The sequence below is a fragment of the Dreissena polymorpha genome, chromosome 1, assembly GCF_020536995.1.
Source record: "Dreissena polymorpha isolate Duluth1 chromosome 1, UMN_Dpol_1.0, whole genome shotgun sequence".
Classification (NCBI taxonomy): Eukaryota; Metazoa; Mollusca; class Bivalvia; order Myida; family Dreissenidae; genus Dreissena; species Dreissena polymorpha.
In genome coordinates, this window is record NC_068355.1 from 147,655,336 (window position 1) to 147,672,278 (window position 16,943).

The 16,943-nt window shown below is 37.3% G+C and overlaps 1 protein-coding gene across 2 annotated transcripts in view; it reads right to left on the reverse strand.

Moving 5' to 3' along the window:
• Positions 1-16,943, reverse strand: part of LOC127854935 (rab GTPase-binding effector protein 1-like) — a 73,685-nt gene that overhangs the window by 38,907 nt on the left and 17,835 nt on the right. The window contains exons 4-10 of one of the 2 annotated variants that reach the window (XM_052390098.1): positions 10,196-10,340; positions 8,234-8,336; positions 7,453-7,578; positions 5,533-5,640; positions 1,202-1,337; positions 607-765; positions 117-236 (exon numbers count right to left, since the gene is read on the reverse strand). In XM_052390098.1, the coding sequence (XP_052246058.1) occupies positions 117-236; positions 607-765; positions 1,202-1,337; positions 5,533-5,640; positions 7,453-7,578; positions 8,234-8,336; positions 10,196-10,340 (897 nt within the window). Of the gene's footprint in view, positions 1-116; positions 237-606; positions 766-1,201; positions 1,338-5,532; positions 5,647-7,452; positions 7,579-8,233; positions 8,337-10,195; positions 10,341-16,943 lie in introns of both variants that reach the window. The other variant, XM_052390087.1, reaches the window with a different exon arrangement.

Sequence of the window (16,943 nt, forward strand, 5' to 3'; positions counted from 1 at the left end):
CCCTGCTTATATCCATTCTTGTATATCTCATTGCCTACCCATGCTGGCCTGCCTTAAAGGGTTATTAGCTATGGTACCCCTGCTAATATCTATATCTGTAATATATCATATCCTACCTATGCTGGCCTGCTGTGCTGCAGTGAGGCTGACCTCCTGTTCCTGTTTAAACCTCAAGTCCTCTAGCTCCTTCACCCTCCTCTTCTGGGCCTCGCGTTCTAGATCCTTCTTTTGTTGCTCTGGAAACAACACTACTTGATAAGGTTTTTAAAACGTATAATGTCATGAGTCCAGTATCTAAAACCAGTCTCAGATAGAAAATTTCAGTCTAAACAATTTTGCAATATGGAGGATACTTGATTTGATGTTTTGGTTTGACTTCCTGTAGAGAACCAGACCAGAGAAATTTACAATTCATGAGTTGCTGAGCCTCTTTTAAAAAAAATGACCACAAGCAATAAAAAAAAAATCTACCACAACCAATATCTTTCATTTAATGCTTTTCCATTCTAAGTTCAGACTGTAAAATGGTTTGAACTGAAAATGTTGGTGTAAATAATAGGGTCATCACATAAAGGCAATTAAGATGATCCAGTATTGCCCCCGTACCTGCCAGCAGCCTCTGTTGTTCGGCTGACAATAGGCTCTCCATGCGTCTCATGTCCATCATCATAAGGCGCTGAGACTCCAGGAACTGGTCATTGGCCATCTGCCAGGTCTCCTTCAGCTGGCCATGAGCTCGCTTCTCCTCGTCCAGAATGCTGCAAACTGACCAGTTAAACCAACATAAGCATTTCATAGAAACTGTCCACTCAGACCATTATTGGCAATATATAGAAACTGACCAGCAAAACAAATCAAGCATTAAATATGAAAGCATTTATCAACTTAGTACATGAAACAAATTAAGTATTACATATGAAAGCATTTAGCAACTTAGTACATAAATGTGTTTTTTTGAAATGTAAAATGAATAATTGACAAGGATTGTGCAGGAAATTAAATATCAAATTCAATCTCATCATTACTTTAATATTAAATTAATAATAATTGCTTGCAAAAACATTAAAAAGAAAACAAACAATACCTGTTCCCAATCCCAAATGAGGGAGAATCTTCTTGGTTTAAAATTATACAGTATACCATAATTTGACCAAGACAAGCAGGAAATAAAACCTCCACCAGAGACATGTAAGCTATGTACCTTCATTGAGTTCGTTCCTGAGTTTGTCATTCTCATCCTGCATGGTAGCCTTCTGAGTGTTGATGACGGCTACAAACATCTCTAGATCTGTACGGGACGCCTTCTCAGCCTTCAGGTATTTTATCAGCTTCTCTATCTGCAAGAAGTAGTCTTCAATAATTATGTTACTTCTCTGCATAAATTAAGTTGAATTTCAATTATTCAGGTATATTTTGAGTTATTTCAGTGTGAACAAGAGATGTTTTTGTCAGAAACACAATGCTCACTTATGCGCCGGTTTTTTTATTTACCTTTGACCTTGAAGCATGACCTTGACCTTGACCATTCACCACTCAAAATGTGCAGCTCTATAAGATACACATGCATGCCAAATATCAAGTTGCTATGTTCAATATTTCAAAAGTTATTGCAAAACTTTAATGTAAGGTTAAAGTTTTGGTGACAGAATGACGGAATGACGGAATGACAAACAAGACAGACAGGCCAAAAACTATATACCCCCGATCATTCGATTCAGGGGCATACAAAAAGTTAGTATTTAGCCTGCAGGTACAATATAATGTTGGTGCCAACTCAGCTGTCACTTTGTGCAACCAAAGCTGGGAAACTGTTTTTCGTCTGAATATCCTTGAACCATTTTTATGTGATTAAAACTAACTTATTTATGAAATACTTAGAAACCAAGTTTTTGACCATGGCTTATAAATTTGGTTTCATAGATGAAAGTTTGGCAAATTCAGTATACATATAAGGCTATACAAATTATGGTGGTTGTAAACTGAAAATCAAGAATTGTTACAATAGTGGTTTTTGTACTGTATTTTTTTAAATAATAAAATAAATAGCTTTATGTGTTAAAAACAAGGACATACACCTCAACCATACAATACTATCGCAGCTAGATATTAAGAAATTCTTCAAAGTATGGTAGAGCAAAGTCACCTTATGTCGACATGTCCGTTATTTCGACATGCTTTGACATCTTTTATGTAATTCAGCCTAGTTCGGTGCGTTCTCGTCACTTTAAGTTTATTTTTGATGACGTCATATATTTCTGACATCATCAAAATATTTCACCCATAAAATTTGCGTTTGTTTATTCTGTAAGCCAAGGTTAAATATCACGGATTGTTTTGTGTTTTTACGCGATTGCGGCCCTTATACAAAGTTGTAAGACACGCAGCAACCAACGGTAAGTCTCTTTTCGTTTTTTTTCGCGGAAATACGTTGTAATTTGTATTGAAAACGGAAAAACAAACATTGACGATCATATTTTTGAACAGTTCTATTTTGCTGTGACCTTTTGGGCGGCAAATGCAGGGGTGTCGAAGTTAGGATACCAAAAATCGTTTGGACCGTAAATTCGACATAGCGAATAATATAACTAAATTACTATTTTTTTTCATTCTGAGTCATGTCTAAGCAAGCAGGAGCGTCGAAGTACCGGACTTATTCGCCAAGCAAAGTTGCGGCTGGAGTATCTATGGTACAGAGCGGTGCTATGTCTAAAAGAAAAGCGGCTATTACGTACGGTATACCCCGCACTACACTGATAGACAAGTTGAGCGGGAAGGCGCCACTTGGATCTAATCCAGGTAAACCTTGCGTATTGACAAAGGCCGAGGAGGTAGTTCTGGTTGACTACATGAAAATGATGGCTTCTATTGGATACCCTTTGAAGCGCCATGACCTTACTATTTAGATAAAGAAAGTCCTTGACGCAGATGGTAGATCTACCCCATTCAAAGACAATCTTCCAGGTAAACACTGGTACCAAGGCTTTATCAAAAGGCACCCAGATATAACTGAATGAAAGGCTATGGCATTGGGGCACCAGAGGGCTTTGATTAGTATCGAGATGGTCGAAGGGTGGTTTGCTGGACTTAAGACTTACCTACAGAAGGAAGTTGCAGATTGGGAAGCACTACTTAATGACCCTCGTAGAATATTTAATGCAGACGAAAGTGGATTCCCTCTATCTGTGACAAACGGAAAGGTACTTACCAACAAATAAGTACGTCACGTATATCAGGTGTGTACCAGTAACAAGACCCAGATAACTGTGCTGGCATGTTTCAATGCTATTGGTAACTATATCCCTCCACTCATTGTCTACCCTGGTGAACGATTCAGAGATTCCAGAATTCATGACTTTGACGAGGCCATATATGGGCACACAAGTAGTGGTTGGATGGACTCAGAATTATTTGTGTCCTACCTTGAACACTTCAATGATTTTGTTTCGAAGCACAACATCCCTAAACCTGTTTTGCTGCTGGTCAACGGGCATTCTACCCACATGTCGCTTGCTGCCGCTCACTACTGCTTTAGCAACGACATTATTCTCTATTGTCTTCTCGAGAACGCCACACATATTCTCCAGCCATGTGATGTTGGGTTCTTCTCGCTCATGAAAGCTGCGTGGAAGAAGGAGGTCAAGGTTTGGCAACTAGCCAATCTAGGGCAAGCATTGACAAAGAAACAGTTCCCCGGCGTCTTCCGAAAGGCATGGGTAAGAGTCGCCAAGTTAGAAAATGCTGTACATGGCTTTTTGAAATGCGGAATATTTCCATTCGACCCCAAGAACATCGATATGACAAAACTTGATCCATCAAAGGCTATAATTCGTGAGGTTAATGGTGAAATTGAAAGCAGTCCTGCCCAGGTAACAGCACAGGTGACACAGAACGATGAAACGGTCAAACCTGCAAGCACTGGTGAGAAAGAGAAAGAGATTCAAGATAGGCATACGCAGGAGAAACCTGAAACGGAAATGGACACAGAACCTATGACGGAGATTGGTTACACAGATAGAAGAGATGGGAGGAAAGAATCTACAACGTCAGACCAAAGACAAGCGACGTACGTCACACAGACACGTGATGAGTCAGTGTCGCGTGCTTTCAATCTACTGAAGGTTCCAGAAGTCATAAGAAAGAAAGCAAAACACCATGAAACAGCGGTTACCAAAGTCATTGTCCGGAAAAGAGGCCCTCAAGATATTAAAAGAAAGAGAAGACAAAAAGAAGAACGACGAAGAAGCTAAGAAACACAGACAACTTTTGAGAACGGCAACGAGGAAACAAAAGCTCGAGGAAAAAGATAAGAAGAAAGCACTAAGAGAAGAGGCAAAGAAAAAGCGAGAAGAAGAACGGTCACTGAAGGCTGCACTTAAAGAAGCGAAGCGGAAAAGCAGAGAGTCGTCCTCCGAGTCCTCGGAATCTGATATGAACGAGACACCACGACTGGCTGACACAGACCATGACATAGATGAGGAAAGATCTTGTCCCGGCTGTGGGTCTGATGAAGGCGACATAAACGAATGGATAAAGTGTGTGGCATGCCCCCGACGCTGGCATATCACGTGTACCGGGGATGCGGTGTTGTTCGAAATACCAGCCAATCACATTGTCAACTACCCATTCCACTGTGAATATTGTTTGTAACTTAATCTTGCCAAATGGACATCAACATTTACGCATTAACGCAATTAATTCCTGCTTTGATTATTCAAATGAATTATTATTGATTGACTGATTAAGAAAGTTTGATGTCTAATGAATTGATGTACACATCGTTTGTTTAAATATATTTAACTGCTTGTATTGATGTTATTTAAGAAATAATTCATGTACGTTATAGTTTGTTGTCAAATAACCCACGGCCGGAAGTTTAGATGTGTAGGGATTAAATCAGGAGTGCAAAGCACGAATGATTTAAAACCAGGCATCTAAACTTCCGGCCGTGGGTTATTCGACAACAGACTATAACGTACAGGAATAATTTCGATTCTAACACAGTTTTTACTTAAGATTGATACAATGCATCTTATTTTTCTTGTGTTCTAGTTTATGTGAAGTTCCGCCCATAAAAAAAACACTAACGGCTGTTCTGTCGATCAGACTCGCTTTCATTCATAAAATACTGGATTATTACGCTGGTGGAAAATGTATCGGCATGTTTTGTATAGTCACAGCGCATGCTTGCAAGGTAAAAGCTCCGCCCATAATTATCGCAGAATAACCCATATTTTTCTTCTATGTTTTTAAGAAATTTAGCCCGTGCCGTGTAAGAATTAAAAAAAAATAGGTGTGTCGAAATAAGGTGCACCATGTCGAAATAACGATCTCATACTTCGTAAACGTTTTAAGTAAATACGATACGTATAAAGCATCCTTACCTGACAGTCAACACTCAAAAAGCGCGGGATGCAATAAGGTACATAAATGGTATGTCGAAGTAAGGAGGATACCGATCATACAAATTGGTATATACATTGTAACCTTAAACTGTCGAAATTAGGGTACTTTGCTCTATCTGAGAAGCCCTACCTTTTCTTCCGGGTCTATGACATCATCAAGGGATGGTAGAGAGGTGGTTTTTACGGGGCTGGTGGGATCAGCCCCTGTTGACCCTGCTTCCATAGCAACCACACGTTCCTGCAACTGCACACATTAATACATTTCTGTGAAAACTGGACTTAATGCATGAGCCTAAAGAGTCCTCCCAAATTAGGCTGCCCAGTCAGCACAGGCTAATCAGGGACAACACTCTCTGCATAAACTGAAATGTTTTTAAGAAGAGGCTTCCTTTAAGCAAAAAACAACAACATATAAGCGCAAAGTGTTGTCCCAGATTAGCCTGTGTGGATTGCACATGTTGATCTGGGAGGACACTTTAAAACACATATTAGTTTTGTTTTGAGAAAACTCGGCTTAATGCATGTGCGTAAAGTGTCATTCCAGATTAGCCTGTGCAGTCCGCACAGGCTAATCAGGGACGACACTTTCCGCATTAACTGGATTTTCGTGTAGAAGAGACTTCCTTTAACAGAAATATACCATAAAAGCGGAAAGTGTCGTCCCTGATTAGCCTGTGCAAACTGCACAGGCTAATCTGGGATGATACTTTACGCACATGCATTAAGCCCCATTTATCTCAGAACGCATCTCATATTAAGTCAGGTTTTCCCAGAATAAGGCTCATGTACACAGAGCAGGTGAATAGCTAGAAACTATAGAAACTATAGCAGGTGAATAGCTAGAAACTATAGCAGGTGAATAGCTAGAAACTATAGAAACTATAGCAGGTAATTAGCTAGAAACTATAGTAGGTGAATAGCTAGAAACTATAGAAACTATAGCAGGTGAATAGCTAGAAACTATAGAAACTGAAGGTGAATAGCTAGAAACTAAAGAAACTATAGTGGGTGAATAGCTAGAAACTATAGAAACTATAGCAGGTGAATAGCTAGAAACTATAGTAGGTAAATAGCTAGAAACTATAGAAACTATAGCAGGTGAATAGCTAGAAACGATAGCAGGTGAATAGCTAGAAACTATAGAAACTATAGCAGGTGAATAGCTAGAAACTATAGCAGGTGAATAGCTTGAAACTATAGAAACTATAGCAGGTGAATAGCTAGAAACTATAGAAACTATAGCAGGTGAATAGCTAGAAACTATATAAACTATAGCAGGTGAATAGATAGAAACTATAGAAACTATAGCAGGTGAATAGCTAAAAACTATAGAAACTATAAAAACTATAGCAGGTGAATAGCTAAAAACTATAGAAACTATAGCAGGTGAATAGCTAGAAAATATAGAAACTATAGCAGGTGAATAGCAAGAAACTATAGAAACTGAGCAGGTGAATAGCTAGAAACTAAAGAAAATGAGCAGGTGAATAGCTAGAAACTATAGCAGGTGAATAGCTAGAAACTATAGCAGGTGAATAGCTGGCAACTATAGAAGCTATAGAACTATAGCAGGTGGATAGCTAGAAACTATAGCAGGTGAATAGCTAGAAACTATAGCAGGTGAATAGCTAGAAACTATAGAAACTGAGCAGGTGAATAGCTAGAAATTATAGAAACTGAGCAGGTAAATAGCTAGAAACTATAGCAGGTGAATAGCTAGAAACTATAGCAGGTGAATAGCTAGAAACTATAGAAACTGAGCAGGTGAATAGCTAGAAACTATAGAAACTGAAGCTTCACAAGAAAGCAGCATGATGGCAAGTAGACAAATTTGCACAACTATTTATTTAATGCTAAGTGGTGCATTATTGAAAATCCTCCAAGGATTAAGTAACAAATTCCTGATAATGTTCTCCATAAGGGACTTCATTGTAATTGCTCTATACTTTCAGTTGAGACAGTTACAAGCATTTTCATTGGTCTATATTTCCAGTTGAAACAAAATATAGATTGAAAACTTCCATAGTCATGGAGTCTGATTGTAACCAACCTGTATTTTCTGCCTCTCCAGCATCTTCACATCATCCGCACGTTGCTTTAATTTCTGCTTGAGACTTTCTATCTCTCTTTCAAGCGGTACAACAACAGACTTCAGCATTTCGGCATCTTGCTGTGCCTAACATAAAAACAATCATCAATATTGTGACAGGTAACACCAATTCAAAGGAAAGTTTTTGTTTTAATTATATTTGTGTCAACGACTTACCAGCTTTATTGCTAAAATAGTTTAATCAATATTTATATCAATTTTTCAGTTTGCTGCATGAGCTTTTATTAATCAACTTTAATTCCTGAAATGATCTTTTTTAATTTGTTGTCAATAAAATTAAAGCTATGATGAGCAAAAATGGTCCTAAAAACATGTCCAAACAGGGCAGCTCCAGATATGCCTCAAGATATATTTTGACGTGAAGTAATGATGTCTACAAATGACATTATAGTTGAAATGGTAGCTCCAAATAAAACAGTACAAATGTGCAGTTTGTTGTGGAGCTACACTGGCTGCAGATGGCATTTTCACACTTGAGTGTCTTTCACTCACAGATCTATGCTTATGCAAACAAAATTAGAACACTAGCCACTTGTCATGTCCAGATTTAGATAGTGACTCATTAATTCACAATATTCATTATTGATTCATTTAATAATGTACCAATAAAATAACCTATGATTGGTATCATCAATTTCAAACATGTATATGTAAATGTAGCTGCTTTTAATTACTATTTGTACTTCAATGTAAGAATTTCAACATGTAACTGAAGTCTTACCTTTTTCATGTCTTCTTCAAGATTTTCACTCTCGCTGTGTAATTGGTTAAGGGAAGAAGTCCCTCTTGATACGATGTCGGCTACAGATGAGAGAAATCCCTTCCTGTCGAAATCACACATACGATCAAACATATTTCAGATTGACACAATGACAACAACAAATATTTTTCCTAACAGCCAAAAGAGTTCAAAGTTTATGACAGTCTGAGAGTGTTTTAAAATGTTATCTTCAGTTATATACATTTGGGATAAATACCTTAAATTTTCCAACTCCACTTACTAATGTGAAATTTAAGAACAGGGTACATAAATACTTTTAATAGAAATTTACATTGACAATCAAAGACAATGAGAAAATATATCACAAAACTAGAAAGCAGAGGGATACTCTAAGTTTTTAACCAATTAAAATGAGCTTGATATGTAACAAGAGCACTGCATAACGGGTGCCACGCTCGGCTGCGGGTGCAGTTTTAAATAGATGAAAGCTTGTCAGAATATTTTTTTTAGAGGTCACAGTGACCTTGACCTTTGACCTAGTGACCCAAAAATGGGTGTGGCATGTAGAACTTATCAAGGTGCAGCTACATATGAAGTTTCAAAGTTGTAGGTTGAAGTACTTTGATTTTAGAGCCGATGTTCAAAACCTTGACAAAATGTTAAGGTTTTAGCACAACACGGACGACAAAAGACACGACACGACAAGCTGGCTATGACAATGCCTCCGGTTTTGTCCGAAAACAGTCGAGCTAAAAATCAGTGAACAAACAAACAGCACAAAGACTCTTTCAGACATTGGAAAACTTAGGAGATGCTCACCAGACACATTGACTGGGTTCCATTATGCCGGACGACCGTTTGCAAGTCTGATGCACTGTGCACAAGTTTAATCAAGACACAGCATGTCCGATTGTGACCAAAATATTTAACATTCTCTGGCTTCTTTCCAGCCTTAAGTTTATAACCCTAATAATCAATCAGCAATCAAACAGTATGGATAACATATATTGAGCAATCTGTGCAGTCACAGCAACACATAGAATTGTATGCAGATCATTTTGATCATGATCAAGATTTGGAAGAGCGTTTACACAACATGCTAGAGAGTGTGATGGGATTGTCTGCAATGCTGTGGAGTCTTTTAAGACTTAACTGCCCTTGTCTAGCTGCCGTTCCTGCAATAGTTTGCTGACTTACCTGCCCTTGTCAAGGTATTTTTCCTGAGAGATTTTACCGACTTACCTGCCCTTGTCTAGCTGTTGTTCCTGCGAGAGCTTGCCGGCTTACCTGCCCTTGTCTAGCAGTCATTACTGCAAGATTATGTTAAATTACCTGCCCTTGTCTAGCTGTCGTTCCTGCGAGAGTTTGCTGACTTACCTGTCCTTGTCTAGCTGACGTTCCTTCCAGAGTTTGCCGAATTACCTGCCCTTGTCTAGCTGTTGTTCCTGCCAGAGTTTGCTGACTAACCTGCCCTTGTCTAGCTGTCGATCCCTCGAGAGTTTGCTGACTTATCCGCCCTTGTCTAGCTGTTGTTCCGGCCAGAGTTTGATGACTTACCTGCCCTTGTCTAGCTGTTGTTCCGGCCAGAGTTTGATTACTTACCTGCCCTTGTCTAGCTGTTGTTCCGGCCAGAGTTTGATGACTTACCCGCCATTGTCTAGCTGTTGTTCCGGCCAGAGTTTGATGACTTACCCGCCCTTGTCTAGCTGTTGTTCCGGCCAGAGTTTGCCGACTTACTTGCCCTTGTCTAGCTGTCGTTCCTGCGAGAGTTTGATGACTTACCCGCCCTTGTCTAGCTGTTGTTCTGGCCAGAGTTTGCAGACTAATCAGCCCTTGTCTAGCTGTTTTTCCAGGTAAGAGCTTGCTGACTTACCCTCTCTTGTCTAACTCTTGTCCTGTGAGTGTTTGCTGATTAATCAGCCCTTGCCTAGCTGGCGTTCCTGCGAGAGTTTGCCAACTTACCCGCCCTTGTCTAGCTGTCGTTCCTGCGAGAGTTTGCTGCGAATGGACTGGATCTCCTCCTCGTAGTTCTCATTGAGCTCCTTCAACTTGGCCCGCTCCGTCTCGTACTGGGCTGCTGTAGAACTGGATGCCTCCTCAGCAGCCTCTGAAAACACCATGGGATATTGTATCGGTCTGAATGTAGCAGAGGCTTTTGTAAGTCTGGTGATTGTTGAATTAAATTTTGCAATTTTGGGCTCAGTAGCTGTTAAATATGATACAAAGTCAGCTCAGCTGTTTTCAAATATTCAAAATAAGTTATGTGTGCAAGTAAAACTCCCCAGCACTGTCACTGACATGCCTGCAGCACCCACATTGCCCAGAATGCTACATTGTCAAAGAGCATTGCTTGATTGGTTTTAAAAGAAATGGCAATTATTCTAAAAACAGGAAGAAAGATTTGGATCTTTCGAACTGCACTTTTCCTTAATACAATCCAATGAGTTCTCACCAATACAGGTTCCAGTTGATAACTCTATTAATTTTTTGAAGAGCCAACAAGACAAAAGTTTTCAATTTTTTAAAGATTAGACATTAAGCAACTTGGCAAATCATGTCCCAAATCGACAAGGACTATTACAGAGACATGAACAGAAAGTGGATTAACTAAGACAAGAAATGTCTAACAGAGACTTTGAGGAGAAAGTGTGTAAATCATTGAATTTATGTGCCATTTATCATTTCCTGAAGATCCTATTGGCTGACAGCATGTGCCATTTAGTGACAGTTGTTTTAAGAATGACATTAAAACATTATATGCATAGTGAATTTATGAAATATATTTATATGGTGAAAACAAATACTGTGAAACTCTTATTTTTCATCTGGCATTTATTTTCGTTTATTTCGTCAGTGGACCGATTGACGTATTTGAGATCCTTACAAAAAATTATGTCTAATGTTTAAACAAAATTAAGACTGAATTACCAAAGGCAAGAGGCAATAAAATCCAACGTAATCCACTCATACATACTTCATCTGTTTCGTAATCAAGATAAATCCTGTTTTGACACAAGTGTACATTATACGGTGTATCTAAGTGACACATGACGTTGCTGAACAGGGGTGTCAATTGGCCTAAATCTTAAATCCTGAAAATCATCCTAGAATTTGGGGGACGGAGTCAAAAGAGTTTTAATTGTTCATTAAATTATGTTTCCTTTGTAAACAATATGCCAAAGGTCAATTATTTGTGTTGAAGATGACATTTTGTGACAAGAATGCTTAAAATAACCAAAACAATCCTCTGTTTTATATCAATATCAAAAATTTTCCTTGAGGGCTTAAATCCTGAATTCAGGAATAATCCTGAAAATTGACACCTCTGCTGAAAAACGTGAAAGCAGTAAAGCTATATCGAAAGCGTTGACTTTGTTAATTGAGAATAGAAGAGATTAGTGATAATTGCTATCAAACTTTATTACCAATTGTGTGTATTGTGTTTTTCAGGGTTGTTAGAGAGTAAACAGCCATAACGCAGCGGATCCAGATCAAAGACAATAAACGAAATTTAGATATGAAGATGTTTAAGACACCTGACTGAATCCCATAAATTTGTCCACCAGGACAATTGACACCAGCTTTAATTGTAAACCTGGACAATCAGAACCCAATGAAAAACGATTGAGAATGCCTGTCAGCACATTGTTGGACTTATTCGTCTAATCCGCTAATTAATTTAAGTGTAGATTGAAAATGTTATCTGCTAATTGGTTTAATAACACATGTTAACAATTTACAAACATCAAAGATAATTAAAGCATTCATAAACGTATAGAAGATTGAAAATGGAATCATGTAATTCATCATGACACGTAAGGGTGCACAAAGGTCTATTGATAAAAAACCATAACATGTTTCTTAGCCTTCAATCGGGCGCCGTGTGTCTGGGTTTGCAATTTAATCGGGTGCCAATTGTCCTGATCAACAAATTTACGAGGTGCCAATTTTCCGGGAATGCAAAAAAAACGCAGGGTGCCGATTGTCAGTGTGCAGTTTGTCCTACAATTGAAGTGTGCAACACGCATTCATGTCCAATTAAGATAAAATAATAGTTTACGGTAGGAGTTTTTACTCCTATTAGAAATTTAAAACAGGATGACACATACAATATCAGCACAAGTCAATTTAAAAAAAAATTAAGTTAACTGTCAACAAATTATTACAAACTCTGACTTAACTAAGTATAGTGGTTCCACAAAAAAACAGATAGTACTGAGAGAATTATGAGCTCTACAGATAGTACTGAAGAATTATGAGCTCTACATGAAGCAGCTCAAAAGTCATTGAAAAAGGCACAACTTGAGTATAACAGGGTATGTTGCTAAAGTAAGCAGATAATTGCATGCAATTAATTGCTTAGCTGAGTATTTAAAAACAAGTAAACTTTCCTAACAGTTTGACATAATGAATAACGAAAACACTGGTAAAACTGCATTGTTGAAAAAACACAGTTTATTCCAAGACTGATGTTTTATTCCAACTTCAAATTATATTTATTGAGCATATAGAGATACATGAAAATGATTAATGAATGCAAAACTATTTTCAATTGGATTTACAGCTGTTACCAATATTCCTATTTTATACTGGAAATCTTGGCAGAAAACTTTCCTAAACCAACTAAGTGAGTAAGTCACTACACAGAATGAACTGTATAAGATTAAATCCAGACTCCTCACTTGAAAACCAAACCACAAGCCTGAGCAGGCACTTAATATGCATTAGAGGTTTAAAAATGTCATATAGATTTAACAATGTTTCAAGCACTTCCCTGTTCATTTAATGGAAAAATATATATAATTACAACATAACATGCATACATCATGAAATATAGAAGAATTACAAAGGAACGGTTTCCTTTGGTATAGTATCACCACCACCAGTGTGTCAAAGTGTGTTACAGATCTATATGTTATACAGATAAAGTACTGTCCTTGTTCATGGTATATAGCCACAGTGCAGTGATGTATATACATCCCAATGCATGTACATGCATACTGATAAACAGTCAATATCTAAAGAAAATTATCTTGAAAATTATCATGACTTCTTATTTATCTGTAGTGTTCATTGATTGAACAAATACATGAAGATGCGACTACTTACTTCCTTTCAGGGCTTCAGTCATCATTATAGTCTATATGCAGTAAATTAATATTGACAAAACCCCATTTTTAGTAGTTTTAATCAAATATTTGGTTATATAACACAATTAACATCTAGGTCAATGAAAAGGACCATCTAGGTTTCAATATCTATAAAATATGCAGACAACAAATGAAATACATGTAAAACTTAAACAAGAGGGCTTGAAAGATCCAAAGTCACTCATCTGAGTCGAAAAGGAACTGACCTATTATGTGCAGCCAAAGAAATCATTAAAACAAATGTTCTGACCAAGTTTCATAAAGAGTGAACTTTAAATGTATCTTTTAGAGTGCTAAGTAGGTTTACTAAACAAGAGGGCCTGAAAGGCCCAAAGTCGCTCACCTGAGATTAAAAGAAATGACCTGTTTTTTGCAGCCCAAGATATCAATGGAACAAATGTTCTAACCAAGTTTCATTTAGAATGAACAACAAATGGCCCCCTGGCGGCCATGTTTTTCAACATACCTGAACCATTTTTTAACTCGTTCAAGATATCATTGAGACCAATCTTCTGACAAAGTTTCATGAAGATCCGACAATAAATGTGGCCGCTACAGTGTTAACAAGGCAAATATTCATGACGCACAACGGAAGACAGACAATTGACAAAAGGTGATCCCAAAAGTTCTCCATGAGCAAAAAAAATTATGCTCATACAGATTGTCACCATCTTTGAAGATGATGTTATGAAAACTAATTGAGTAAACTAAATCAAGATATGATAACAACATTTGCACTCAGCAAGTGTCATTAAGATTGAACTAAAAATGTGACTTAAAGTGTTCACAATGTTTCACTATAAAGAACTGTAGACATACAAAAAAACAACCAAACCCCATGAGAGCCTTGTTTATAAACAAACATGAACTTGTTTCAGACTCACCTTGCAATTATATTTCCAATTAAAAAATCAATAAATACGTTATAAAACACAAATCTTTGATAATGTGGCAGGGGTTCTGAAATATGCTGTCCAAGTTGTCCGAGTCGTCAATTTCCCCTTCCGGACAAGCAGTTTTTTAAAGCTTGATTGTCCGGGGACAAGTAAAATTTCCGTGGTAATTTTTTTTCGAGAGCGAAACTACTTTATTTTCCAAAAATCAAAAACGAAAGTTTATATAAATAGCTTGTGATTAATCTGCGGACTGGCACAATTTTTCAACTGGAGGTAGGTTATTTTAATTGTAATAATTATTTAATGTAGTAAAGCAGTCTATGAGTATATAGCAACAGCCGATCACGCATAAGGTAACATTTTTAGTAGAGAAACCAGCGCACATGTGTATAGCAACAGCCAATAACGCATAAGAAAACATTTTTCGTATATTGAAAATGGCTGCATACATGTTCTACCGACCTGCATTCCATTTATTTAAAAATAAAACCACTTCAACTTCAAGCCATGACGCTAATCAGACCAATAATAAAATCAGTTCTGCGTCGGAAAAGAAGAGAAAAGAGTCATGGCATATTGATTTTCCTTGGCTTGAAAACGTTGCCGGTGTGTGTAAATGTAAACTTTGTAAGGAGTTTCCTTTATTAGCGGATATTTGTATACTTATAATTAGCGGAGATTATTTTATGTCAAGTGAATTTTCTAGTCATGTTGAGACTTTTAAATCCAAGATGGTATCATGTGTGACTTAAACGTGTTCTTATTATATGCACATCTTGCTTGTATTTTTTGTTCATGTGAATTTTCTAGTTAACTATGTTTATAATTTAAAATAGAAGTTAACAAAAGTGTATGTTTCTATCATTTGCTTAATTAGTAATGATCTTTTCCTTTATCTATCTTAAAAGTACGGACAAGCACTTCTTTGGTACGGACAAGTGAATTTGTGGGTCCAACTTGTCCATGGACAAGTAAGACTTAAAATATTTCAGAACCCCTGTGTGGGTTATTGTATTAAACAATAAAACCCAGTTTATTTTAGCAAAAATGTGAACCCTTCAAGGGAGAGTATCTTGAGCATACTAGTATGTTGATGAATAAAGAGTTCTCTCAATTTCCTGAGTAAGAGTTACCGCACATTCTATAATTACACTTCAACACCGTTATTTTGAAGTCGTCGGGACCGTTAAAAAAACTTCAGATTAACGATAATTCGAAATAAACATTTGACAGAAGACTTCTTTGATTCTGTAAAAAAATGAAACGTTGTGGAATTCACATGATTCGGTTACACGCTTACTGAAAAGCGTAAACTAGTCAGATAGCCATAGATTTCCACTTGTAACAAACGGAGGAATAAAACGATTATTTTTTTTGTTTTTATTTTTGTCTTATTACAGAACATATAAAATATAATGAATAGCACAAATTATCAGACATACATACATATTAATACATTTTCGGAAATTAATTAACATTTTTTTAACTAATACGCGATGTCTCTCTGACACCGGCGTTCGCGTAGACGACAAAGGTGTAATTATCGGCTTTTGACGAGCCACAACAAAGGTGTGAAATTACGCTCAGTATTTTGCAGTTTTGACTTCGGATTAAAGATTGTTAATAAGGTGCGAATTATAGTGTTGGGACCGACTGAATCACTTCGAATTAACGATTTCTTCGGTTTAACAAAGTCTGGATTAACAATGAAATTTTACATTAAACAAAGAAGAACCAATATCGGGACCTGAAAAATACTTCGAAATAACGGTGACTTCGGATTATCGGAGTTCGAAATAACGGTGTTGAAGTGTAGAAAGTTCTGAGATCACTTCCTGTCTGGCATTGGATTCCAAGGCTTAAACCTACAGAAAAAATCGAAAATTAAAAAATCTACATTAATCTGCAGAGATTTCTTAGTTATATAGCAAAAGCAACACAAAATGTCTGGAAGAGGTTAACCAGCAGGAAGGAAGAGAAAAGCTCAGACAAAACTGCCAGAAAATCAGAAAACTAGAGTGTTCAGTCAAGCTTTTTTACTATATAAATATAAGTTTAAGGAAAAAGACCCACCCCCCTAGCGGCCATGTTTTTTTACTGATCCAAACCATTTTTGAACTCAACTGTCGTATCCAGAAAACAAATGTTCTGACCGAATTTCATGAAGATTGGGCAAAACATGTGTCTTCTAGACTGTTCACATGTTTTCACTATATACATGTAGAGAAAACTGCCCCACCCCCTGGCAGCCATGTTTTTCCACCCATCATGACCATTTTCGAACTCGTCCGAGATATCTATAAAATCAATGTTTAGAACAAATTTTATGATGATTAGGCAAAAAATGTGACTTCTAGAGTGTTCACAAGCTTTTTGTACTATATAAATATAAGGTAAATGACCCCCCCTTGGTGGCCCCTTGGTTTTTTTACCGATCCGAACCATTTTCGAACTCAACCGTCATATCCAGAAAACACATGTTCTGACCAAATTTCATGAAAATTGGACCAAAAATGTGACTTCTAGAGTGTTCACATGTTTTCACTATATACATATAGAGAAAACTGCCCCGCCCCCAGGCGGCCATGTTTTTCACCGATCTGGACCATTTTCCAACTGGTCCGAGATACCAATAAAACCAATGTTTTGACCAAGTTTCATGAT